This window comes from Daphnia pulex, chromosome 10 (assembly GCF_021134715.1).
Source record: "Daphnia pulex isolate KAP4 chromosome 10, ASM2113471v1".
In the NCBI taxonomy this organism is placed as follows: domain Eukaryota; kingdom Metazoa; phylum Arthropoda; class Branchiopoda; order Diplostraca; family Daphniidae; genus Daphnia; species Daphnia pulex.
The window spans coordinates 7,907,444-7,933,243 of NC_060026.1; the positions used below are offsets into that span (position 1 = coordinate 7,907,444).

A 25,800-nucleotide genomic window follows, 5' to 3' on the forward strand; every position below is an offset into this window, starting at 1 on the left:
AATAATAACGGTAAAATCAAGGTAAAAGGTGGCTTGGCTTGTTTTTTCTTTTCGTCGTTTTGCGCAGAACTGCTGCCAGAGTGAAGCTCGAAGTAATATAACTGGAACTGCTGACGCGTTCACCAACTTTCACCAGAAACAGAAAGGCCAAGATGTTTGGTAACATTTTTTCGGCATCTTATAATTATTATCTGTAATTATGTCGAGTAGTTTTGATTCAAACAGACGCCCCATTTATTTAAAATTAAAAAAAAATATTCAGTAAACAAACCAAATCCATATGTCTATGAAATTCCCTTCTATCTAGGGTCATCTGGGTCAGGCAACCACTGCAGGCCACCAGTACTAGTACTATCGTGCTGCCAAAATTTAGCCTCTCTATTCGCTGCTAACCTGATGATCTAAATCTTTTTAGAACGCGAGAATTTGTCCTGAAAAAAAACAAAAAAACACAGTCGTGAGTTTTAATCACTTGCCTTTCGATGCTGTCTTCTTTTTGAGGCCAAGAAACGGGAGTAAATAACATATGGTGTTGTTGTTTTTTTCGGTTAGAAAAGCAGAAAAACTCGATAAACTGGAGTAGACTTTTATCAGATTGTCTGCAAGGATTGTGAAGTTACTACATAGGCGAAATAGTTTGTGACGAAAGTACGACAAATTTCCGACGAGAACAGTACGGACCGATTCGGCTGCTTACTAAGTTTTGAGTTTCTCAATGTTCCGAGTTTCTAACTAACCGCGGTCAGTTTTTTCAACATACTTGTAACAAGGAAATTCTCTATTTCTTAATGTAAGCCGATCATCAGGATATATGTACTCTACGTGGTAAACCTTAGCTTTACTTAACGGACACACCGACACAGCGTTCAACAAATGGAGGCTAAAGGTTCAAATTGTATACCGTAATTCATGCGCAAAGTAGGTCACCGTTTTTGGCTTGAAGGTGAACGTAACGTGGCAAGAACACACAGACTAAGCAAATTAAAATGACGGAATTTGCTTTTTTAATTTTGTACTAACCTCAGGAAGGTAAAGTTAATGTGCCTGTGCTATAAACTCACAATATTTTATTTTCATTGACTAGCTGGTTGCTAAATATACAGAGTTACAGACCAGGAATATCATATTTGGAAACTTTTACTAATAATACATTGCATGTAGTTTTATTTTAGGATCATTTTTCCCAGTTGCGAAAGTCGCGTTGTGAAATAGTTGTCTCAATACATTACCGTGAAAGTTGTTGAAATTGCTAAATGTACGTATGCGTGAACTTCTATTTAGAAGCTGTATAGAAAGCGTCTCAAAAAGAACGAAAAAATGTCCCATGAAGCGATGTAGAGCAAACTACACAGTTCTACTAGGCAATAACGTCCCTTGAAATATTTGACTCCGCCAAGTGACACCATAATTAAATTTTAGATTCTAAAATTATTAGATGTTCATAAATTATACTGTCAAATAGTTGTTAAACATTTAATAATGCAATCTGAAAAACTGCTGTACAGTTTTGATAAAAACCATGCATGAAACACAAATACGTAAGACAATTTGGCAATAACAATAAAACTTTTAAAATCTTTCTATAATCAGTCGAGTATGTCATGATTGATGTTTCTTTATGACATATTTTATACTCATATGTTTATAGAGGCACTCAACAGAAAATGCTGGGGATCATTTCACCCAGGATCGCACCCAGCAAGTTCGATTATATGAGTTGGTAGTAAAAGCTGTTAGACCAGCAAGCAAGGGGCCGGCGGACGTGGTCTTGTTCGTTCGTTGGTCACGAGATGGTTTCCAACCTGTGAGAATTAAAATGAAAGAAAAATAACTGTCAAAGAAATAAGACAAGCATTCATTGGAACCAAGGTTTTCTTTTCTTCTAAGTTATTGTATTCGTAAAAATAGCATATACGTATGATGGAGGAGGCCTGAGGAAGCGGAAGAAAGTGGACAATAAAAGTGCTGCTGTCAGTCGCAAGCACGTAATTCATGTTGACTTTTACTCTTTTTGACCACAAACAAAATAACGGAAATGAAAAGACTTCCTTGCGTACTTAGGATTATTTTCATAACTCGTCAGATCGGTGATACTTTGGCTTTATTTTCATGCATGTGTAGCGACTCCATCACAGAAATCTTACTTGACAAATCTGATTAGTTTTGACAAATATGGGTGTCGAAATAAACAGTCTTTTAGACGACAGAAATTTTATCATTTTTAATCTTCGTAAAATGCATAAAAATTATATTGCATTCATAAACCCCGCGAAAAATATACCACGAATCATTGCATCGTAAAATTCTACGGTTTGAATATTCATTGATTGCATTGTCATTAATTTCTAACCATCACAGTGGTTTCTCAAGAACTCAAGAGAAGTAGCTCAAGGAAGAAATAAATCCTGCTATATTAAGACATCAAGTCGCCAGCCGAAGCTCATTATTAACAGTATTCAGACTGGCCTTAACCTGGGTTGGTATTTTTAGCAATTTTTCGCTAGCAGCTTAAATTATTCTGCACCCAGTAAAAAGTGCAATTAAATCAGAAATGTATGCGAATTAAATTATCCTATTGCACGTTTAAAAAAAAATTAAATAAAACCATCTTTTTCACCATAATTTTTCAATAAAAACTAGTTAATCCGATCAACTTATTGTGCTAATGCTGCAATGTAAGGGTATTTTCACAACTATACTGATCTCAAATTATTCCAAATTGGAAAAAGAAACAAATGCTATTAAATTTCTTTGTAAAATTCTTTGAAATAATTTAACATAGGCTTTACAATGACGTATTGTACGTAGCAGAGTGTTCTTGGAACAGAACGCGATAAAAAAAATCTTTATCGGCTACAGGTAATAGCCCTACGTAATTCACTAGAAACTTGGGGGGGAATTCGACAAGTCCGATAGACCAAGGCTCAATGAAATGAAGGCGGAGCGGTTTCTATAGGAAATATCCAGCGGAAAGATTAAAAAAAAAAACCATCCGCCATCGGGGGGGCTGGTATATATATATATTTCTGTAAAGAAAATGATTGTCATTTCTTTTGTTGACTTTGCTTTTTCCCATTTGCCCTGAGACAGTAAGAAGAGAAAGGATGTCCGCTCTTCCTCTCGGCAACTTCTCAAGGTCAAGGTCGACTCCGGCCTAAAAACTTGAGAAAAATATTCTTTATTTTTTAAAAATAAAACATTGATTCGCTCAGTCGGCCGTGCAATTTATTTTTTGTTGATCGACGATGCGCAAACTCTTGTGTGTGTGTATCGCCAAATGCGCCAACCGAAAGCAGAGTACAAATTGATTGAAAATATCGTGGGAATCATCCCCGGAGCACGCGCTCAACGGTTCCAACAAACTCTCAAACTGATTTAAATGACTGAATCAAGCAAAATTAAACCTTATATATTTAAGTAGCAATTCAAGGTGTGAGGAGACGCCTTTAGAATATTATATTAGTATATTCATTCCCGATTTTTCGAATGTAGAATCAACGGAATTGTATAATCACGTTCCCGAATTCGGGTCGCAATGGGGAAACCCAACCGCAAGCAAATGAAAAATGTTGCAGTGACGTGTCACACAGGTTAATGAATATGTAGTTAAAAGTAGACGAACGAGCGAAAGGTAAATACATAAAAAAAAGACTTGAAATAGCCCGGAGCTCCATTTTGATCCTAAACCACCACGGGAATAACCTTCCTCTGAAACCTTTTTGAAAACTGAGAGATACAATCAACCCCCTTAGGGATTAGTCGAATTCAAGTTAGTTTTTTTATTCATTTGTTTGAACTACCCAAGTCTATCAAATCTACCAAACAGGAGACAAATGACTAAATATAGAATTTAAAAAGCTTGGACTTGGAGGAATGACCAAAATCCATCTCGAGGTCGAATATGAGAATCGAGTGAAGGGGGGAACCCCTGCCTAACATTGGATCATATTTGATTGTACATTTTCACATTCAAACCGGTCCCAGAACTTCGATTGGTAAATTTTCTTTGACACTTTCATCCAATTTATATTGTTGATTGCGTAAAAAGTTGTTGATGCCAAGAAAAAATAACGAAGTAAAAAATGAGAAGAAAGAAAAGTCTTGTCAAAAACCAATCGAGAGTGCAGAGTTGCCAGTTTGTGTTGTAGTGATGGCGCTGCCTAGCGGCCAACGGATGTACTTGCGAGTTTTTCACCTGTGGCAAATTGCCGAACCTCGGAAAATAAACCTGTGGGAGCTTCCTTCATTTCAGCCAGTGTACTGGGGGCTGTCATATAACTCGGTGTGGCTGTTGGTTTTGGTTTTGTTTGACTGTTTAACACTTGACTGTGTTAAACTAAATAGTTGTGTGGTGGTTTTCTTGGGATTTGTTTGTTATTATTATTTTATATAATAAGTTACTTCGCTCTGTGGTAATTCCTATTTTATTCCGGGGGGGAATTCTTCAACATTTTATTCTCTTGCTACTCGTGGGTGTTGTTCGTTTTACTTCGTGTTCCTCTCTCTCTCGTTCTACGAAAAACTCGGCACAAGTACTTCTCTCTACTCGACACATTTCGGGAAACATTTCACTAAACAACACAAAAGAAATACTCTCTGCCAAGTACCGCACGTCATCATAATCTCAACACCTTGGACTGAAGATCTTTCTGTCGATTGTCTCCTTCTCTCCCGATCCTCGGAACCGGTTTAAAATCGTCGTTTTAGAGTCGTATCTTATTATTAGATTTTGTGTGTCGTGTGCTGGAACTGAGGCAACACATCGCCAACTCTCTCTCGAATAGTGACTCAAAATTTAAAAATTCGCACCATCAACGTCGTAACGGAACTTTATTATAATATTTAATCGACCACCCCTTTCCCCCCGTTAAAACCCCCCCTCAAAAAACAACAAACAAATTAGCCAACTACTACTCTGCAAGATAATAATCTCTACGCCATGGCGACGACGTATTTGAGCGTGGTTCATTTGGCCACAGCCGGTCTGAATGGTCCTCTACTCGGTTCTGACGAAGAAGAAATCGTTTTCATCTGTCTGGTCGTTGTCAACATGCAGACCAACCAGGTAAACAATTCAACAAGCATTCATATTTTTTTCCTATTTTTAAATGTAAAGCGTTTAGATTTTGTTTATTACCAGAAGTTGCATTTGATAAGAAAAAAACTTGGGGGTTTAGTCTAAAGCCCCGCACTTGCCTTATCGCGTTCACCTCTCACTTTGAATAGCGAACAATCTAGGTGGAATGCCTTTCTTCTTACCTGTTGCTGCTGAAGCACTTGAATCCAAGATGGCGCCTCAGTGTCGTGACCACCTGTTTTTTTCTTCTTCTCTCTCCCCCTTGCAGCTCTTCTTTTGTTTTGTTTTTTCCGTGCGGTCGAAACGAATGTTGAATCAACCGTTTGGTCTCGTACACCCAACGAAAAGAAGTTTTGGGAAAATGGTGGTCTCTTTCAATATTGACTTACTTCAAGTTGCACACACACACACATAAGAAAATCAGAAAAGAAGGTTCCTTGTTGACGTAGGGTCCACCACCAGCGATGTGTATTTAGGAACCAACTTTATTTTCGGGTAGACAACCCCTCCCTTTTCTACTAGTCTCCAGTGATAATGCACACACCGTATTTGTACGTATACACATATTGTGTGTGTGTGTGTGTGTGTGTGCGTAACGTGTGTCTTATCATTTGAACGCGACAATCAGGGACTTGCTCGTGAAATCATGAGTCAACACTCGGCCGCTTATATTTGCCATGTCGGGATTATCTTTTTAAAAACAGAATCGACTTTTCGTTCAGATTAATGGCACAAGATGTGCTGGGCGGGCTTTGTAACCTGTTTAAAACAACTTTTTTTCCCTTCTTTCAAATGCAGTTGAAAAGATTTTAAGAGCAGATGATGGGAAACCCGGTGATTTGAACGCATATGGCAGGCTTTCCATTGGTTCATTTTCAAACGGGGGGGGGGGGGGGGAATCTTAATTCCTCGTATTGTAGCCAAGTGAGCTGTCTTTATCATGTTGCTAGCCAGGCTTAAATTTGATTCGTCACCTTTTATGGGGCTGTATTCAACCGAAGCTTTGCCAAGCAACAGCAGGTTTTTCATTTTATTCCCGTCTCTTACACAAACAAGGATTCCCTTATTTCATTTAAACAGGTTAAGTAGATAAGAATAAGAACAAACCAATAGCCATCATATTCGATTGACAAAAAAAGAACAAAAACAAAAAATCTGCTTTTGAGTTTTGCACGTTATTTTGACCGCTACCTGTTGTATAAGACTGTAAAAGGGGAGTTTTTCTCACTCTGAGGAAGAAAAAAAGGGTTGACTGACCTGCGTTTCAATTGTTTGCTGGTGCGACGAGTTTTCTTTTATTCTCGTGGGCTCTAATTCTCTCTCTCTCTTAGAAAGTTTTGTTTTATTCCTTCGGTGTTTTTAAGCGCTATATAGATCTTCACGCTAAAGTAGCGTGACTGGTTTATCGAGACAATTTTCCCCCCTCCGCTCATTTTTCTTTTATTTATTTATTGTTTTGGGGGCAGTTTTAGGGTATGAATAAAGAGAGAGAAAGAGACACACACACACCAAAAGGGAAGGTTTGCTCACGCTCTGGCCCGTGGGTTTGCGAGATGGTGTCGTCTATTATTCACGAAAGATGGAATCCTTCGATTAGGTCGTCATTTTCCATCGTAACGGGACATTGGTGCGCTCGTCGAGCGTGAAGAGGTCACTCAGATGCAACACGATTTTGACCTCTATGGTCTACTGGCGATCCTTTTGTGCATTGAGCTCGTACATCTTTTTCCAGTGACGTCACATGTGATGGAGAAAAATAAAAATGTATTTTCTAGGAAAAAAAGAAAGAAAAGAACAAGGAAACATTCGGCGGCTATGGCATAGGCACTACATAACGGCGTCTTCAAGGCCACTGGAAGGAAACCGGGGCTACCTTTAATTACGCTGCGGCCTGGGAAAAACATTTGTACATAAAAATATATAATCATATAATAATATCGCCGTGCCAAGAAGAATGCGACCTTCAGTCTTTTGGTTCTGCTGCTATAGTTTGCGCACTAGTTGGGTGGCATTTTCGTGCTGGTACCGTTGCCAGAGAGAAAAACAAAAAATGTACCCACTCGGCACAACCGCCGAGTTTTCTTTCTCAAAATTCATTTTATTGGTTTCGTAATCAAGTTGCCGAGTTACAGATTCACTGACCAGGTCTTTTTTCTTGTTTGTTATTTTATTTTTCCACAGGTGGTGACCGTGCAAGACTACTGGGTTAAACCACGTTCGGCTGATATCAACGAGAATGTCCTTTCGGAGCAAGCCAGAGAAGAAATGGGTCTCTCCGAGGAACTCATCCGTACCAAAGGCAACTCGCTGGAACAAGTCCTTTCTCAGGTAAAAGCTGCAGCCAGCAGCCAACACAAAAACAGGCAGGAATTTTACCCTCCTGGAATCAAAAGAAAAAGAAAGAAAAAACCTGTTGGGTGACTTTGACGCATGCGCTGTCCAAGAACTCTCTCTGCTGGGTTTGACGGTGTTCAGAAGGAAGAAGAAGAAATAACACACAAAGTTACAAGAAATTTAAATAGAGAGAAAAGTCGGCGTCGTTCCAGAACGCCAAGATTTTTCAGTCGAGAAAAACAGGAAAGACAACCGTATCGTATTCATAATGAATGCATCTCTTTTCTTTCTTTCGGGGATCTCGTCGTCCTCCTGTCGGCAGCTAAATTACTTTTACTAACTGGTGTGCACGTAAAGCGATACCAACGGGAAGAGTTGGCTGTTGCACGCTGGGAAAAAAAAAGAATGAATTAGACATTAGACAATCAAGAGCAAAATGTCACTGCCAAGGCGGGGCTTTGAAACCTACAAAATGTTACACAAGCAGTTTTTTTTTTCTTTCGTATATGTGAGCGCTTCAAACTTGATGAACTGCTCGAGCGAGCCTCTCCTATTTCTGACTTCTTTTTGTATAAAATTCTCTTTTTTAGTTTCTTAGTTTTGTTTCAGTAACCCCGAGGCAACCGTCATGTTTTTCTCCATCCTATCTTTCTCCATCTCACTTGGCGTGTTTTGAATCTTCACGAGATTGAAAGAGAGGGAGGGTTATACTAGAAAAGAGAGAGAAAAAAAAATTAATGAAAAAGCTTCAAGGTGATTCTTTCTTTTCTTGTTTGGTAGCCGCACATCATCTCACGTTCTATAATGGCCGTACAACCCCAAAAGAAAATTTTTTTTTCACCGATTCACGCCGCCGAACATTATGAATCGTGCTTGACCTTTTCTTAATAATGCATGCAAAAATAGATAAAGATGATGATGATGGGCTACAAGAAAGTGGAGGCAGCAGAAAGTCATTTGGAATTGCGTTTCAATGTTAGATTGGTTAGCCACGGGAGATTTTCAGTTTTTCTTCAAGCAATTTTACAAAGCCACGGACACGCCAGATGGTTTTAACAAATTGTACATGAGGAAAGAAGAAGAAGATTATACAATGGCGAAAAAAGAAAAGAACAATTGCACGAGGGTTTTTTCGTATGAAAACGGTCGCTGCCACCAGGATTGTTATATATATTTTATTCGGTCAGGGTTTTGGGTTTTTTTTTTTTAACTATTGCAGCTAATGGAAAAAAAGATGGCGACGACGTCAAAGGGGGTGGAAAAGTGGACTCGTTTTCCCCCCATGAACGTCACGAATTGTTTAGAGACAAAAAGGTATCCGGTGAGCTGGTGGGGGGAGAGAGAGAGCAGTTGGCCCAGGTGAATATGGGAAATGGTATGTGAACAGGTGTTTTGTCGGTCGTCTCTCTCTCTGTGTGTGTATATCTGTTGGCACAGATGCATGTTCGAATAGCTGATAATGTTTTCGCAGCTGAAATTTGTCGATGATCATTCCGTAGTGGCTGGAAAATAATAAGAGGAAGAAATGACATCACGTCGATTCCGTATGAATGGTCTCCCCATCCGGGCTAAAGGCAACAGCAGCAGCAACAACAACAACTTGAATGGATGACACGCCGTTGGCACAAGGAAATCTATTGTAACCACATCCTGGCGCGGTTGTTTAATACTCTAGCCACGTAGATACCTCGCGTCTATATATCCCTACTTTTATTTTCCGTTTTTTTATTTTTAAACTTAAAAAGAGACGAACAAATATGAGGGCAACATTTATGCCCCTCGTGAATTCACAATGTTCACTTGTCTCCCTCCGAAAATAACCAAAGAAAGAAAGAAATAAAACGACGAAAATAGAAAAATCATCAAATGTTCCATTCGGTGGCGCGCTCAGATGACTGATGGTTCATTTCGAAACTGTTTTCCCATTTTGTTCTTTATTGCTTTTTTTTTCTTCGGTAAAAATGCAATGAAATTGCCTGTCGGGATGCACGTGTTAGTCAAATAAGAGACTGACCGACTTTCTCGAATCAGTTTTGACGTGCAACGTGCGTGTTTTAAATGTGTTTTATTTTTTTTACGTCTACTATTTTTTGAGAAGGGGGGTTTGTTACAAATTTTGGATATTATTCGAATGATGGTGCATGTGCCATCATGTGATAATGAGATGTTATCTAAGAAAGCCCCTAGGACAAGAGGGGGTTCCAATATCGAATTCAGCCCCGGAGTAGAATCCGTCGACCGTGATGGATAGACTGCCTGGAAAATGTTTTCGAAAGAGATAGAAGAGAAAAAGGTCGATGAGATGAGACACAACTGGAAGATTTCAATGGAAAGATTGAAAAATTGGTACCAGTCGAGAAGGACACAATAATAAAAAATATTTTTCTCAAAAAAGAAAAATAGAAAAATAGAGGGGGGGGGATAAAAGAAATAGGGCTAGGGGCCATCGACCGAACCCACCACCACCAGGCACAAAATGCTAGTGAAAGTTTGTTATGTATATAAATGCGGGACCAGCTCAAGGTTTGAGAGATGACTCGAAGCGTGCACGTGGCGTTGTCTTGGAAACGAGGCAGCCTGTCATTTCGCGCACCATTTCCCAAATGTACACGGCATCAACGTTCAATCGTTTGGCGGGAGGTCGTTGAACCAACTCTTGATGCCACCCCAAAACTATTTTTCTTTCTATTTTGTCTCTGTTTTCTCATGACTTTCATTTATATTTCGACGTGTTTCAACAGGTGGACAGTTTTCTGCAGAAATTGTCGACCGAAGTGGAGCATAAGCCGCCCACTGGCCAGCCAACGAATATCGTGATCGTGACCGACGGCCAACTCCCTTTACGCCAGTGCCTGTTGCCCGAGACGTGCTCCAAAGGCATCAACGATCCTCCGGCCGTTTTCGGCATCTTTTACGACTTGCGCAAAGAGTTCCGAAAAGGATTCCCGAACGCGCCCGAAATCAACTCGATTCAAGACATGATCAACTGTAAGTCCCATTTTGACTTTTTTTACTATTTCAATCAGTCGATTCAACACAAAATGTCGACGGTGGGTGTTCCTTATGGGAAAAACAAAATGTGAGAAAAATAATAATCTGCACCACCTCCCCAAGTTCAAGGTCAAATCTTATATAGACGAAATTTTTTTTTTGCTTTTTCGGGAGCGTCACGCAACACACACTCCGATGTGGGGGGGGGGGGCAGGTCTTTTTTTGGGAAAGTCACCGGATGAAGGTGGGGATGTAAGGGGGGGGGGGGAGGTGGGGTGATGAAGGGCTCGCGCTGCGGTTACTGGAGAGAGGGTGTGGCCCCGTTGGCTGGAGGCGATTTTGCCAGGTAACCTCGACGCACGAAGTTCCCGTTTTTCTTCACGACGTCATATCGAAAGAGAGATAAATTGATGAATAAGACGATATTAACTTTCTAATGGGAATCGTGTCGCCTTATGAAACCACATCCTCGTTGTGTGTTGGAGGAAAAATGATAATAATATTAACACCAACAACTTTTTAAAACAATGTCTTTCCTTCCCCCTTCACGTTGGACCCCGAAACAGTTAACATTTATTTCATTTGGAAGAATAACAAGTCAAAGAAAAAAACAACCCAAAACGTGTTGTTGTCCAATTTTTGGTTGCAACGAGGGAGGCTAACTGTTGGAGCTGGTAGATCCGGGCAACGCCTAGACTATCCTTGTTTAACAATCCGGTTCGTCGTAGTAGTTGTTGTTTGATTTAGTTTACTGTTTTTTCGCTGGTAAAAATAAGAACGAAGCAAAAAAAAACTGATTTTCGTTGGCCTTGGTTTCCTGATGATGAACTGGAGTGGACGAACGAACGAAATTTTTATGGCGCTGCAATTGCCAAATTGTCGACGACAGAAAAGAGAAAAACAGTGGCGCGTGACGGGATATTTAGGGCCTCCTTCGGGTGGGTTGTCTCGTGAAAATCCGGTGACGGAAGAAGAAGAAAAGATGATGCTCTTTAAATAGCTGCCAGCGCTTCCAGGCAATTAAAAGGATAAAAAAGACTCTGAATTGTCAGCTAGGCATTCCCTCCTCCATAGTTGGCAGGAGCTCCAACGGTTTCTTTCCCCTTCTCGGTAAAAGAGAAATGGGAGAGAGAAACGAATAAAAAGAAAGGTAAAAGAGAGAGAGACAAACTCTCCCAAGGACTCCCTTCTCTTTTACCAGTTTCCATCAGGTACCAGCCAGCCCACCTATTCACCTGTTTTGAAGGAAAGAAAATGGTCTTTTTTTGATACCTCCAACACACTGGTATAGCGGGTTGTTGAGTACTTTTTCGGTTCCATTTTGTTTTTCCTTTGAGTCATCTATCTCGACAGCTAAATCGGCTAGCCAACAATTCTACAAACGAATCAAACCAAAATGCCGAGATTTTATTTAAAAAAAAAGAGCTGTTATAATATAATTTAAGATTGCTAATAGTGATGAAATTACCTGTACGACCTTGTTAAATAGAAGAAAAAAACAAAGGTAAAAACAGTGTAGTGGATAAATTGTCTTCTAGAAGACTCTGTGTGTGTGTACACGCTCAAACATGGCCGCATATCCACCCTAAAGGGATTTTTTTTTAGATATTTATTTTTCCAGTTTTTCTTTTTTTCGCTGGGTTTTTCCCTGCGCTGCCGGCAAAGTTCCCATTCCAGAGGCTTTCTCACCTTCCTTTTGGCTGGGAGACATGCTTCGTTGCATTTTCTACCCAACAAAAATGTCTGTGTGTGCGAGTGTCTTCGTGATATTCATCATACAGAGAGAGAAAAACTCGTTTTTTCTTCTTCTTCTATATATTTACCTCCCGGCTTTTCCCGTAGGATTCATCATACAATTACCGTTTCCTTCTTGGAAAGCATCTGCGCTGTGTCGACCGAGAGAGAGACAAGTCTTTGACGATCGAATTCAGTTGGACGTTTTTTTACAATTTTCCCATTGAATGTGACTAGGCAAATTTGGATCAAAAGCGGCGAGTTCAACGTATTCTGTATTGTGTCAGGCCCATTTAACCGATGAAGAAAGAAAATTTAGTACTTTTTATTTTAGAAAAGAAAAATGTTCTTTTAATTGTTTATGGAAAAAAAGAAGAAAAATGGGTGAGAAGCGTCTAGATGGAGCCAGTCGCGGTTGAACGCTTTGCGCTCTGAAAGAGAATCGATCATAATGGCTTTTTTGGAGAAATGAGGGTAGGTGGTGTAGTGCACGATGTGCGGTTTTTCAGTCCCGAAGGTCGGCGTCTACACCACCGGCGCGGAGATAAAAATGCTGGAATCAGACTCTAACCTATTTTCGCCGAATTATTTCATTTCTTTCAATTCTCTCTCTCTCTCTTTCTCTCGCGATGTAATCAGCCACATTCTTACCTGTAAGGAAAGAAAAGAGAAATACTCGGGCTGCCAATAACCTGGTTTTCAACACGACAGTCAATACAACCGTAGTGGAACGTGAATTGAAACAACCACCCGCTGGTTTTTTAATCTTTGAAAACAATTTTGATTTCGAGTTTCTGATGATGTGATGATAAAGTTGGTTAGTTTGTTGAAAAACCACCAGTGTGTGCATTAAAACTGTAAGTCAAAATAGTTTTCCTTACAAAAAATAAAGGGGGAAATAATTGACTAGAAAAATCGATTGGTCCCGTATTATCACCTTCGGTTAACGGGTACGGTCATGTTTCTTTGTGAGGGGAGGATAGAAATGATTGTTAAGAGGGTGGCAATTCCATGCCGGTTAGCCAGAACGGAACCCTGATCCCGCGCCATCAGTCCCGCATGGAATTTCAATTTTCTCTTTTTTATTATTATTATTATTCTTTCCCTTATTCGGTTATGTGTGTGTTTTTTTTTTTTTGTTTGACCACGGAAACGTTGCCGATATTTTTTCTTGGCTATCATTTTTCTTTTTTTTGAAAAAAAATGACATCCCACATTTATTCCCCAAAAAAGGCAAAGTGATCGATACACAAAATAAGCTCCGCCATTGGTTTTTTGGTGGGGGGGGGGGGGGAATTTATATTTTTTTGAAGATAATGTTGACGGGCGGGGCTTTTTTTCCACTCTCCATTTTAATGAGTCGGCCATGTTTCTCTAATTGCGCAAGAATGTGTCCATTTGTTATTCAATCCGTGTCGCTGTCTTATTATTCTTTCGGATTAGTTTTCCTCCAAGTGGTTTTCTCCTTCTAACGTAACACCAGCTTTTCCAAGGTCACAAACATTTTATACCTTTGCTAATAGATGGCGTTGGGTATCGACAAAAAAAAATAAAAACTGCACCCATTTAGAATGAATAATAATAATAAAAAAAAGATTCATTACTCACGCCGAGAGTAGTTTGTTGGACAAACGAAAACAGAAACGTCCTTAAAAAAGATTGAAATCCGTCGATAACTTTTTTTTTTTTTTCGTGTAGAGGGGAAACGTGAATCGATGATCTCAGCCTTTTAACATCCGCTAGAAAAACGAACTTGAAACGTGAAGGACGATTATCTTGATTAGCCAAACACAAATATTGATACATCAGTGGATTGTGGCATCCATCAAAAGTTGAGAGAGCCTTTTTTGTTTGAATAATATTCCCTACCAATAGAGTATTTTATAATTTTAATCAAATTATCATCAAACGTCATTTAACGAAGCCATAGATGGCGCCAAAAGACCAAGTGTAATTCAAAGCTCGTCGCTCACTTGTGTGTGTGTACGTCCTTGATTCGTGAAAGGAGAAGGGAGAGCTGAGAAAAATGAAACCCCCCCCCAAAAATTTCCCCCCGAAATATTTCATGTTGGTCTAAACGCAATTACTCACACAACATCCAAGTGATTTGTGTGTCGTCATTTCAAAAAGGAATTGAAATAAGATTGTCCAACCCTCTTTTCACTTAAAAATAAATTTGAAAAAAGGAAAATGGAGACGCAGCAGCTAGCACTATGCAGGGGAAGGGCTAGCAACAAGTGGTGTGTTCTCTGTGTACAGCTGGATGCGAATTATGGCTCTCTCTCCCCCCTCTTCTCCATTCGTGAAGCAACAGAGGGAATCGCTGGCCTGTCGTGTCTGGACGCGGGTTACTTGAGACGTTCTTATCAGACCTGTGTGTGTGTGTGTGCTGGATGAAAAAAACTTGTTTCTAGTTATTATATTTAAAATATTAATAAAAAAATATTTACATTTCGAAATCAAGTTTTGTGTGTGTGAGTGTGTGTGTGCTACGTGGGCAAGTTAAAAACAACAATTTTTGTCTTTTTGTTTTGGATAATATTCAGATCTGAATTTGGAGCCGGAAGAATCAGCTGGTGTAGTTCAGCAGAATGCCACGAGGAGAGAGGCGCAAGATATGGGTCGAATTCTCCAACGACTTTTGAAAGAAGGTATATACCCCCACACCAGTCTTATTATTACGCTCGATTAAGAATATACCTGGCCTTAATATTAATCGCCGCCGCCATTTCTCTCTGTGTGTCATGTCAGGTCACAAGTTCGAGAACCCAGAGACGATCCATTTGCGACTCGAACCTGGCATTTGGTAAGTTTTTATTTATTTCATTTGATTATTTCCAATCAATCTGTCGCACACACACACAACAAGTGTGTCTTGTGTTAACTGTTTGTTTAGCCTTTGACTGACTGATAGTCGAGTCGAGAGATAACACAAATCTCTGTGTTACTTTTCATTTTGTTGGGCTTTTTGTGTGTTTGTTCTCGATTTGACGTGGTCGACTGTGAGGCGGCTTTAAACTGTCACTCACTTTCGAGGCTACTGGTCGGTATTTTCCCATCGTCTCTGATAGCCATTTTTTAAAAGGACCAATTCACTAATAGTTTTTGTTTCTAATTGTTTTTTTTGGTTCGTCTAGTTCCAAGGATGAAGAGGTAGACAGTAACACAGTCGTACGAGCACGTGGTCTACCTTGGCAGTCATCGGATCAGGATATCGCTCGATTCTTTCGCGGTCTCAACGTTGCTAGGTAATTCATCTCTTTCTCATGTCAAGTTAAGTTGGCTTTTAGATAAACCACCAACCACATTATCAGTGCTGATGGTGCACTTCATTAAAAAAATCAAAAGGATCATGTTATGTACAAGAGCTTGATTTTGTTATTGCTCAAAAAATCGGGAGTTTATCGGCGACGTGCATGTGTGTGTATGGCCAAGCTGACGTGTGCAAGAAATGTCCCTTTTTTTTTTAATTTTAATTTTCAATTTTATTTTGCTGCTTCCGGTCAAGACGGTTGGGAGGGTGTAAGACGATACGCCACTGGGAAACGATACGCTCACACAGCACATCCGAAAATCTGTTTTAATTTTCTTTTTCCCGTTTTTCTTCCATTGTTTACGCTTTGGTTTCGATTTTCCTACAAGTGGGCAGCCATTATTTGATTTCGTTTATTTGGGTATCCATTTTGTGTCGTCGACTTGTATAAATGTTGGTTTTTGGGGTGGTTTTCCCTGGGCTTAACAAGAGATAAGATAAAATAGAAAAGAAAGTGACTTTAAGAAGGCACGTTCGTAAACTGGACAGCCCCCCCCCCCCAAAAAAAATAACTTTGTGGGTAAAAAGTGGGAGTTTCAGCTCTTCTTTTATTTTATTTTCTTTATTTTTTCGGGGCGGTCTGTACGGGGAGACTGATTAGAAGCTGGACGCATCCAATGATACAAAGTCCGTTTTGTATTCTAATCTGACAAGAGAGAGAGAGAGTCCCTCCCGGGCAACAGCATGCAGCAGCTAAAGTTTATCTGATTTTTATTTTTTATTTTCTTTATCCACCCTCTTGCGGATGATGGTCATCATCCGCATCTCGGCATCTTCGGTGTCATTCTGTTCCACGGCACTGCCAGTCAGGGTCGCTACAGTTGGTTGTGAATTGAGTTTTTTGTGTGTGTGAGTGTGTGTATTTTTTCGCCATTTTTGTTTTGTGTATAGTGGCTGGCCAGATCAGTCTTGACACACAAGTGGGTAGCCTTGCGTTATTGTAACACTACGTGACCCGAATCCGTGTGTGTGTGCGTGTGTGTGTGTTTTACTCTTGTGAAACAGAGTCGGGTCCCGCGTGCCGAGAAGTAATGTCAGTGGATGCCATTTGACACTGCTGCATGTTGGCTTGTAATAGTTTGCAGTAACATCGTGCCCCGTTGTGCTTTCAATCAGGAACAAAACAAAACCCCCAAAAAAGAAATATTTTTTTTTCTTTTTTTGTTTTGTTTTTCTGTTTTTCACAAAGCGGAAATTAGTTGATAGCCGATCTCTCCGATTCAAGTGTGTGGCCGACTGGCGCCATCTAATCTTGTTCGATAATAGAAATAAAGAATAGCATCAGCAGCAGCAGCCATGTTGCCCAGTTATTTTCTGATGCCTAGTCCTTACATTCATCCTCAACCTACTCATAATAACAGGGGCGGAGTGGCGCTCTGCTTGAGCCCTCAAGGAAGACGGAACGGCGAAGCTCTCGTCCGATTCATTTCGCCAGAGCATCGCGACATGGCTCTCAAACGGCACAAGCATCACATCGGACAGCGATACATCGAAGTCTACAAAGCCACCGGCGAGGACTTTATCGATGTCGCTGGAGGTATGCCATCAACTGATTGCACCGTTTATGCCGATAGACGGACACTTATTTATTTATTTATTTCAATATGATTTCAGGTAGCAACAACGAAGCGCAAAACTTTTTATCGAGAAGTGGACAAGTTATCGTACGCATGCGTGGATTACCTTACGATTGCACGGCAAAACAAGTTGTAAGTGAATTGTTAAATCATCTTTTTATTTTTTAAAAAGTAATGCTCATATTTGGATGACGTTAGGTGGAATTTTTCGAATCCGGTGGCGAAGACGTCGGCTCTACTGTGCTGGACGGAGATTCTGGCGTTTTGTTTGTCAAGAAACATGACGGACGGGCAACGGGTGATGCCTTTGTCATGTTTGCTACAGAAGAGGAGGGCTCCAAGGCATTGGCTAAGCATCGTGACATAATCGGCTCCCGCTATATTGAACTCTTCCGGTCGACGACAGCGGAAGTCCAGCAGGTTGAACGACACTCTTAATTTAGTGGTGGGAACTCGTTTTTGATTTTAAACTGACACATTTTCTTCACAACTTTCCAGGTTCTTAACCGGTCCATGGATCCCCGCACGTACGAAACGCAAGCGCCGTTGATTCCGCAACTGCCGCAGATGCCTCTCCTTCCACAAAACATGATTACGTCTGGCACACGCAAGGATTGCATCCGTCTGCGTGGCTTGCCCTACGAGGCCCAAGTGGAACACATCCTCGAGTTCCTGGGCGAACACGCCAAGAGCATCGTCTACCAGGGAGTTCACATGGTCTACAATGCACAGGTAAGACCAACATGACATCTCTCGTTTTTTTTAATTTAATGGTTGGATGGGATAGAATTTGGTGGTTTGCTGCTCACTTAGACTTAGATTTTAAAATGGACTCTTGAAAACTCAAAAAAATGTCTGGTGACGAAGATTGCCCAGATAGCTGACCGTCTTTTTGTGTGTTATTGCGGGCGCGTGTGGTGATTGTGTACGTCACGGTGGACGGAAATTTGTAGGGTCAACCTTCTGGCGAAGCTTTCATCCAGATGGACTCGGAGCAAAGTTCATTCCAGGCGGCCCAGCAGCGCCATCACCGCTACATGGTGTTCGGCAAGAAGCAGCGCTACATCGAGGTGTTCCAGTGCTCTGGCGAGGACATGCACGTCGTACTGACCGGCGGCCTGGCCCTGCCGTCGACTCCGGCCACTCCAAAGGCTCTGCTCTCTCCTGGTATGTTGCCCTGGGACCAGCTCAACAGTGTTGCGGCTGCGGCCGCTGCTTCTCCTTTGAGTAACACTCAGGCCCAGCTCCTGCGAGCCCAAGCCCAGGTTCAGGCGCAAGCTATGCAGGAGCAGGTCCAGGCACAGGCTCAGGCTGCTCAGATTCAATCAGTCCAGGCTCAGTTGGCCGCACTCAAACAGCAACATGAGGGACTCTGGCTCATGGGTTTGGTTCCTCCACCCTCACCTGCCACTTCCAATCCTTCACTTAGCCGGCCTCCGCCTACCCCATCCACCTATACGCTCTCTTCTCGCCATTCTAATCCCAATTCCGTCGATCGCCAGCACCGGCCGTCTGCCGGGCCCGTTCAATCGCAGCAGCAGCCACCGCCTTCTGGCTTGGGTCTCCTCGGTCAAGGTGGCGTTCGATCGGCTCATTTTATGCCCGGCTCTGCTCAGTCGGGTTTCTCTCATCTCGGGTTTGGAATGGGTGGTCTGGGAATGCCCGGCCTGGGAATGGGCAACTTAACAGTTCAGCAAGAGCTGGCTTTGCAACAGTTGCCGATGCTTTCTGCTAACTTTCCTGGCCTCAATTTCGGTCCGGCTGGCGTCACTAGTAACGGGGCCGGCAGCAGTGCTGGACCGGCAACTCCAACGGCTCTAAATCCCCACCATCCACTGTTCCTGTTGGGTCTCCAGCACGGCAATAATCAACTTGCACGAAACAATCAAGCCGGATTAGCCAATGCCCTTCAGGCGGCTAAAGCGGCCAACTCATTTTTCCCTAACGTGTCGGCACAGCCGGCCTCGGCTCAGTTGGGTGGCGGATTTAAGCGTTCGTGGGAAGCTGCTTTCCAGCAACAGCAACAGCACGCCGACGCCTCTCAAGCCATGGCGGTAGCCGCCATGGCAGCGGCGGCAGCGGCCAAAAGACAGTGGCCGCCACATTTGGGCGGCGCCCCCGGGTCCGGTGCTGGCTCCTCCTCTTCTCTCACCTTTCCTTCATCCATTTACCCTGCTTTGTAGTTTATGGGTCATGTTTTGATTGATTCCCCTCGTCGTGTACTTATATATAGACGTGGGATTCTTTTTTTTTCTGTTGTTTCTGACATTGCGCACCCCATTTTCCTGATTTCTTATTTGCGTTTCGTTGAATATTGGCAAAAGACCTGGAGACTTAATTTCGTAGTTGGTCAATCAAAAAACCAAACACACAAAAGGGACATGTATAATTTTTTTTTTTGCGAGTCTGGTTACCGTTGATTTTGCATGCCGGGCTTTATCCAGTTGACACTGTTGTTGATTCTCTCTCTCTTTCTTTAGTCCCGTGGCCTTATAAATCACTCATCTACCATTTCCTTATTCCTCACCCCCTCTACTTGACTGTCGTACAACATTCCACATTTTTTTTTTTCGTTGGCTTGACCTCTAATGGCCTTATTTCAAAAGATCGTATGGTAGTGATTTTTTCAATTCAAATTAATTAATGTCTTAAAAACAAAAACGTTCCATTAATCCCGAAATTCTTGCCTTGCAAATTTGGTTTATTTTCCTTTTCAATCGCGGTCGCTTTTCAGATTTATCCCTTACCGCAGAGACGTAAATGCCCTTGTCGAATTAAATGTACTAGTTTATTTCACATAGCTCTCTTTTTTTTCGGTTTAAATCGCGTTAAAATTTTTCTTTTGTTCAATTATCTTTAAAAATAATTGTGTGAAGTCAAAGTGGAGTCCTTTATTTCCTTTTTTTAACCCACGCGCGTCCAGCTTGCCAAGTATATCGATACTAATGTCGATGATGATGACGATTGATGGGTTGATGCAGTGTGTTTCCATATCAAGTGGCCCTATCTATCCTCTCTTTCTCCCCCCGAAAAGAAAATTGAACTAACCTTTATTCTATGTGGTCTTATTTCTGTGCCCGTTTTTCTCATTTCACTCTCTCGCTCTCTCCAAATGCTTCGATTTTTCGTGACTCAAATTTACCAAAAAATACGGACATTTACGCACAAACACGAGATACACCAACACATTATTTGTCCACCCTTAAAAAAAAACAAAAAAAGGTGCTGGCTATTTTTTAAGAAAAAAAAAATACAGTCAAACAAAACACACTGAAAAAAACAAAATTTGGGAGGGCGGAGAGGGAAGCAAAATTCTGTTTGTTTTTCCCCACTTTTTTTTTGTTACCTATTGTGTTTTCTCTCCTTTTTTCCTTATTCCTTGACGTGGCCTTCTTTTTTATATAGATCTATGGGATCCAAAGAGAAACCACGGCGTGTATGGCTTGCTATTATTATAATCAGTCTCTCTATTAAACCAGATACAATCATCATAACACTTCCTTTTTTTCTTCCCCTCCCCCCTTTTCAATTTATAATACACTGTTTTTTTTTTGTTTAGCGCACTTGATACGTATTGAGACTTAATCAGTGGCTGTAGGGTTCTCTCAAACTGGTGTATCCTGGGTTTCCCCTCTCCCGTGCAAAACTCAACAAACAAACTCATCTTTTTTTACCCCCCTCTTTGATTCGCGGATAATTTTAGTATTTGAGTGGTTCCGCTTTTTTATTTATTTTTGACTGGGGGTCGTACATTTTTAGTTGGAAGGCAAAAATTCTCCTTATCTTATTATTCGTTTGTCTCTGGATATTGCACACTGCGTTATTCGTTGGTTTAATTTGTTTAAAACATTTTTTTATTTCCGTGTTTTGCTGGGTGGTCCGAAAGCCTCGCTCTTTTTATTTGTATCATTCTGGAATCTTGATCTAATCCCCCAAATTGGTGTTTCGCCCTCCCCCACATTTGAATTCGATTCGTGTAGTTTTCTGGCAATCGAATTCGAATCTGATTTTTCCATTTAGACCGAAAAAGACATTTATTCAAAAAATAACAGCCAAAAAAAGCATGACATTTCCCCCCCTACCCAATTCTTTCTTATTGGCTTTGTGAACTTAAAAAAACAAACAAACAAATTGTTTACGGTAATTTGTATTTCAGTTTTTAGTTTACATTACTTCATAGCTTGAACTCAACAATTCAAAGTTGGTGCCTTGGTTGTTCTGCCATCCGCTTTAGCTGTCACTTTTACAAAAACAAACAAACCGTCCACTCGGATGGCGGATTGGGATTCAGCTTTTGTATTCGCGTTGCTGACGATTCTCTTTTTTGCATTTCGTAAAATTCGGTTGTCCTTATTATTGCCCATCGTAAAACAGGGGCGGGTTGGGGGGTTGTCCCAAAGGTTCGTAAAACTCAACCCAGACAGACACACACACACCCATACATACTGACACGTCATTTCGTTTTACCCAGTCGTCTGCCGATAAAAAAAAAAAAGTTTAAACAAACAAAAAAACCAGCTGGAAATTTTCGGTTGTTTCATTGTGTTCCTTTCTCCTTTTTTTCGGTTGGTTCATTTATGTTTGGTATATCGCGCTGTGTTGATAACTTTGTTAGACTACGCCGACTGTCCTCTGCGGGCTACTTCCCCCCTCTACCCCCCCCCAAAAAAAACTGGTACAAGGTGTTAAAAAAACAAACAAACAAAAAAGCAAACAACTTATACTGGCAAGACACCCAACGTGTATGGTAAGGGCAAGTTATATGGCTATGGCTATTTGCTTTCAACGTGGTATGGTAAATAATGTTGGCATTTATTTTATTTTTCAGCCTTTTTGTTTTTATTTTTCTCTTCAATGTCAATGTTTGTTTGATTTTTTTTCTTTTTCATTCACATGGGATGCATTCGGCACACACTGTTCTCCTGTCTCTCAGATGTGCCGGTGGTTATTTGATTTTTTTAGATGGCGCATGGGTTTATTTTTTTTTATTTTCTTTCTTGTTTTCATTATCTAGGAGGTTCGTTTTATTCAAAAGAATGTTGCATTGCAATTTCATTTACTTCATTGATTGGCTTGTGTGTTGACTAATACCAAACAGTAAAAAAACATTTTCCTGGTGGTTTACGAGCTGCATGTTGTTATCTATTGCGCACACGTGTGTCATGGTGAAGGGGTAAGTTGAATGGATTTTTGTTTCTTCCTTATTTTTATTCATTTTTTTTGTTTGGCTAATTGAAATCAGTTGTGTTATGAAACTTGGATTCGTGGTTATTGGGTAACACCTTTTTCACTCATATGCATTTGTCGGTAATATTGCCATGTTCGACTCCACTCCTTCGCTAATTGCCGCTACGACGTTTTCACACAGGCTTTAGCCTTTTATTTCCAGTCACATCGAAATATTTTGATTATTTTTTGTAGATTGATAATTGAGTGAATTTTGATGAATGTATGTGGATTTTTCGTGAAACTGAATTTTTGTGTTTGGCGTGACTCGATAGGCGGAACACTGCTGCCCCACCAATCCTACGGTACGTACCCGTTTGGCCAACCACCACAAATAATCCCGGCCGTTAGTCCATTGACCCCTCGTCCGTCGCCCTTTGGATATCCTCCCATCTTCTACTGGCCATATCCGTCACCGCCCGTTAGCCCCACCAACTACTACGGAGCTGCCAATGGGTCGGCCGCTGCAGCTGCGGCTGCCGCAGCCGCCGCCGCCGCCGCCGTCGTGTCAGCCGCCGCGGGAGGAGCGAACAATGGCTCAGGTCTACCTGGTACCTTGGTAATCATGCGGGGGCTCCCCTTTACCGCATCATGTTCGGACATTCTTCAATTCTTCTCTGGCTTCTCCGAGGTTAGGGGACTTTCATCCGACAAAACTCTTCTCTTTTTACCTTATCTACTTTTTCACTACTTTTAACGTTTATTTTATTTTTTTAAATTTTATTTCTTGTTTGAACTGATGTGATGATCTGTCGTGGGATGTCACTTCAAGGAAGACATTTTGAACGTGAGATCTGATTGAGTTGCTTGCCCTTTTTCAAAAAAATATCAGGAATTCAATCGTGAGCTACGAAGTCTGCCACACTATGCATGGCTTTTTAATTTTAACATGCACAATTCACGTAAATTTTAACTTCATAGCTCACAAATTGTTTTGTCCCAGTAGCTCACTCCATCAGCGTGTAATAACATTTGTTTGAATGGAGTTTAGTTCAATTTGTTTCTGGTCTTGGTGACTTATTTCACTGTCTACTCTTTCATCAATCATTATGCTTTATTGATCCCACCCGCTTTATTAACAAGTTTGTTTTTTAAAACAAAATGTGAACTCGACATGCCCGTGTCGACTTGGTATTCAGTTGAAAAATTAACTTTGTCGCCTTTCTTTTACAGTTGACACCAGATTGCATCCAAATTCATCGCAACAATGACGGCCGCCCATCCGGAGAGGCTGTCGTCAATTTCCCGAACAGAGCTGAAGCCGAGCGAGCCATAGCGGAGAAAAATCGCCAAAACATCGGCACGCGATACATTGAACTCTTCATGACATAAACAGCCACACCGCACCAACATCGAACGAGAGTGGATGAGGATAGAATCCGATTCGCGAAGAAGAAATAATTAAAAAGAAGCAAATTGTCTTGGCAAATCGGATCTTCTTTCCATCCCACTTTGAAAACCCTTTCTTTTGACATCTATCATCATCCGAATTCGGATGTTTCTCAAATGAATTGAAACTATCGAAATATCCTCCAAAATTTTATTTTCTTTCCCCCTTTACCTGTAGTTGATTTTCTATCTTCAGTTTGGCAATAACATTTTGTTTTCTCCTCTCTACTGGGGGTTGATCGTGCAAATCTGGAGTCGCCACGACAACTCCAACTAACCCAGCAAAAGTTGTCCCGCACTCCGATGTGATGTTGAATAGGTTTTTTTGGTCCTTTTTTTGTGCATACGACAATGCGATCATTGCCCACGTCATCTATTATTATTTTTTTGTTTTGTTTTGTTTTCGAAACTGTTTGCCGAAGTCGGTAAAAGGAAACGTCTTGAATCTTGCCACTAAGGCATTGCAGTTTTGACACACAAAGTCGATCTAAAAACGTCTTTTGATAGCGTTTGTTTTTTTTTCCAATTACATTCAATAGCTAGCGTATTTCAATCGCCTGCTCATTATAGTAAATTGCCTGATAGCTCTTTTCCTTCCGCACTCGTTGCGGATTGTACCGTCTTAATTTATGTTTTGTCCTACTCGTTTTTTTTTTTTAATTTGCAGTTCAGAATGTCGATTGATTAGAGTGAAGACCGATTTTGGCAATGATTTGAAGAAAAAAAAGCGCAAAAAGCTTGAGAGTTCCCAACCAAATATGTTTTATCTCAAAGTTAAAACTTGTCAATGACAGAGAGTAATGTGGAATAAGGAGTACTTTCTGAAGATGGTTTCATTGAAAAGAAAAAAATTCTTCAATTAACAATATCGATTTTTTTTTTCAAAGTTTATTTTCATAGTTTATATATTCTCATTCCTCCCAAATTTATTTCACTCCCAATTGAAAGGAAAAAGTTACGAGTTCGTGCAATAACTGATTCTGCGTTTGAAACATTTCAGATTTGCCATAGTACTTAAGATGAAACTAAAAAATCTAATTGATATTGATAACCAACCGATGGACTATTTTGCTGTCTGCAAATAAGGAGAGCTATAAGGGTTGTGAGGTACCATCGTATATCATCGACCGCTGCCCTTGTACGTTGTTGCACGTCAAATACTAGTTTACATAGATTTTGATTGATATTATCTCTCTTCCCCTTTCTCTTAATTACTTTCTGCACTCCCCCCTCCCCCTTTTGCCCTACTTCAGGCTCCAGAAAGAGCATACTTTTCGTGTGTATTGTTTTGTCACGTGTCTTTTGCAACAATGAATTACACATCTCTTGAACGAAGCTTCCGTCTACTGTGCAATTTATTCCCACACTGCAGCGAGGAATGTTTTAAGTGTTTGTGTTACATTAATTGTTTTTATTTTCCCCGTTCTAATACTGGTAATAGTTAAGTTCAAGTAACCTATACCGAAAGAAACCGCTGATCTTTAATTGAAAGAAATACGTGCAGTATACACCATCTTTCCAAGTCATATTTCATATTTTTGAAAAGAATAAAACTAAAATTACGACTGGCGTTGCCAGATTACGCTACGCATCACATATGTTCCCACACAACACATTTTTTTTCACGATAACGATGGTGACATTCCCATTTCTTCTGCCAGTGCCAGCTTCTGCCACGTATAAATTCTAATTTCTCTTCTTGAATAATGACGAAACATCTTGGACATTAGACAAGACATGAAAGTTTTCGCTCATAACAACGCTTTCTTGAGATGGGAAAAATGGAACGCAGGGTAATAAAACTCAAAGGAAACAAGAGAACGAGTCAGAGAAATTATCCCACTATGTTAGTATTAAATAGCTTAAAAATTCAACGTACTCGTGGTATCTGAAGTCTAAATTAAAATTACAAAGAACGTACACAATTAATATAGGATATCGTTTTTCGATGAAAAAAGGGCACACACGGTGATCGATCTTAAACTAAAACCGGGGAGATCGGTTAGAAAAACAAAAAAACATAAACTCGTTCGGAAGAAATCACGGCTGAATTGGATTGAAAATGTAACTTTTAAGTTGAAAAGCTAAAAGGATAATAATCTAAAGTTATGGGTAAGTTAGTACCAGACTAGACTAGGCTATCAGCCTACCAGTTTAAA

General features: G+C 40.6%; 1 protein-coding gene and 3 long non-coding RNA genes across 6 annotated transcripts; 1 reads left to right on the forward strand and 3 right to left on the reverse strand.

The window, feature by feature from the left end:
- Positions 1 to 1,572: 1,572 nt before the first annotated feature.
- On the reverse strand, positions 1,573 to 5,611 carry LOC124204809. Its single transcript, XR_006879124.1, has 2 exons — positions 5,260 to 5,611; positions 1,573 to 1,802 (listed from the first exon to the last, which is right to left on the reverse strand). It is a non-coding gene; the product is annotated as an uncharacterized LOC124204809 (long non-coding RNA).
- LOC124204805 (RNA-binding protein fusilli-like) lies at positions 3,887 to 24,976 on the forward strand. Of its 3 annotated transcripts, none has more exons than XM_046602017.1 (13): positions 3,887 to 5,065; positions 7,259 to 7,405; positions 10,153 to 10,399; positions 14,683 to 14,787; positions 14,888 to 14,942; positions 15,274 to 15,384; positions 16,811 to 16,986; positions 17,064 to 17,158; positions 17,225 to 17,446; positions 17,525 to 17,758; positions 17,980 to 18,193; positions 22,528 to 22,794; positions 23,426 to 24,976. In XM_046602017.1, the coding sequence occupies exons 1-13, from the start codon at positions 4,940 to 4,942 to the stop codon at positions 23,461 to 23,463; spliced, it is 2,037 nt and encodes a 678-aa protein (XP_046457973.1). In that variant the 5' UTR covers positions 3,887 to 4,939; the 3' UTR covers positions 23,464 to 24,976. The 3 variants fall into 3 exon arrangements, with proteins under 3 accessions (XP_046457973.1, XP_046457971.1, XP_046457972.1); XM_046602015.1 differs by having other exon boundaries at positions 4,236 to 5,065; positions 22,528 to 22,883; XM_046602016.1 differs by having other exon boundaries at positions 4,245 to 5,065; positions 22,528 to 22,811.
- On the reverse strand, positions 7,131 to 7,967 carry LOC124204811. Its single transcript, XR_006879127.1, has 2 exons — positions 7,881 to 7,967; positions 7,131 to 7,800 (listed from the first exon to the last, which is right to left on the reverse strand). It is a non-coding gene; the product is annotated as an uncharacterized LOC124204811 (long non-coding RNA).
- LOC124204810 lies at positions 13,424 to 14,498 on the reverse strand. The gene is made up of 2 exons (XR_006879125.1): positions 13,745 to 14,498; positions 13,424 to 13,652 (listed from the first exon to the last, which is right to left on the reverse strand). It is a non-coding gene; the product is annotated as an uncharacterized LOC124204810 (long non-coding RNA).
- Positions 24,977 to 25,800: the final 824 nt, after the last annotated feature.

What these genes read in the sequence shown, in the direction of transcription:
- LOC124204805 (XM_046602015.1), top strand. Translation starts at nt 4,940, where the DNA reads ATGGCGACGACGTATTTGAGCGTGGTTCATTTGGCCACAGCCGGTCTG. An exon ending in CGACAGCGGAAGTCCAGCAG is followed by an intron (nt 17,447 to 17,524) that starts GTTGAACGACAC and finishes ACAACTTTCCAG; the next exon opens with GTTCTTAACCGGTCCATGGA. An exon ending in AAAGGCTCTGCTCTCTCCTG is followed by an intron (nt 18,194 to 22,527) that starts GTATGTTGCCCT and finishes GTGACTCGATAG; the next exon opens with GCGGAACACTGCTGCCCCAC.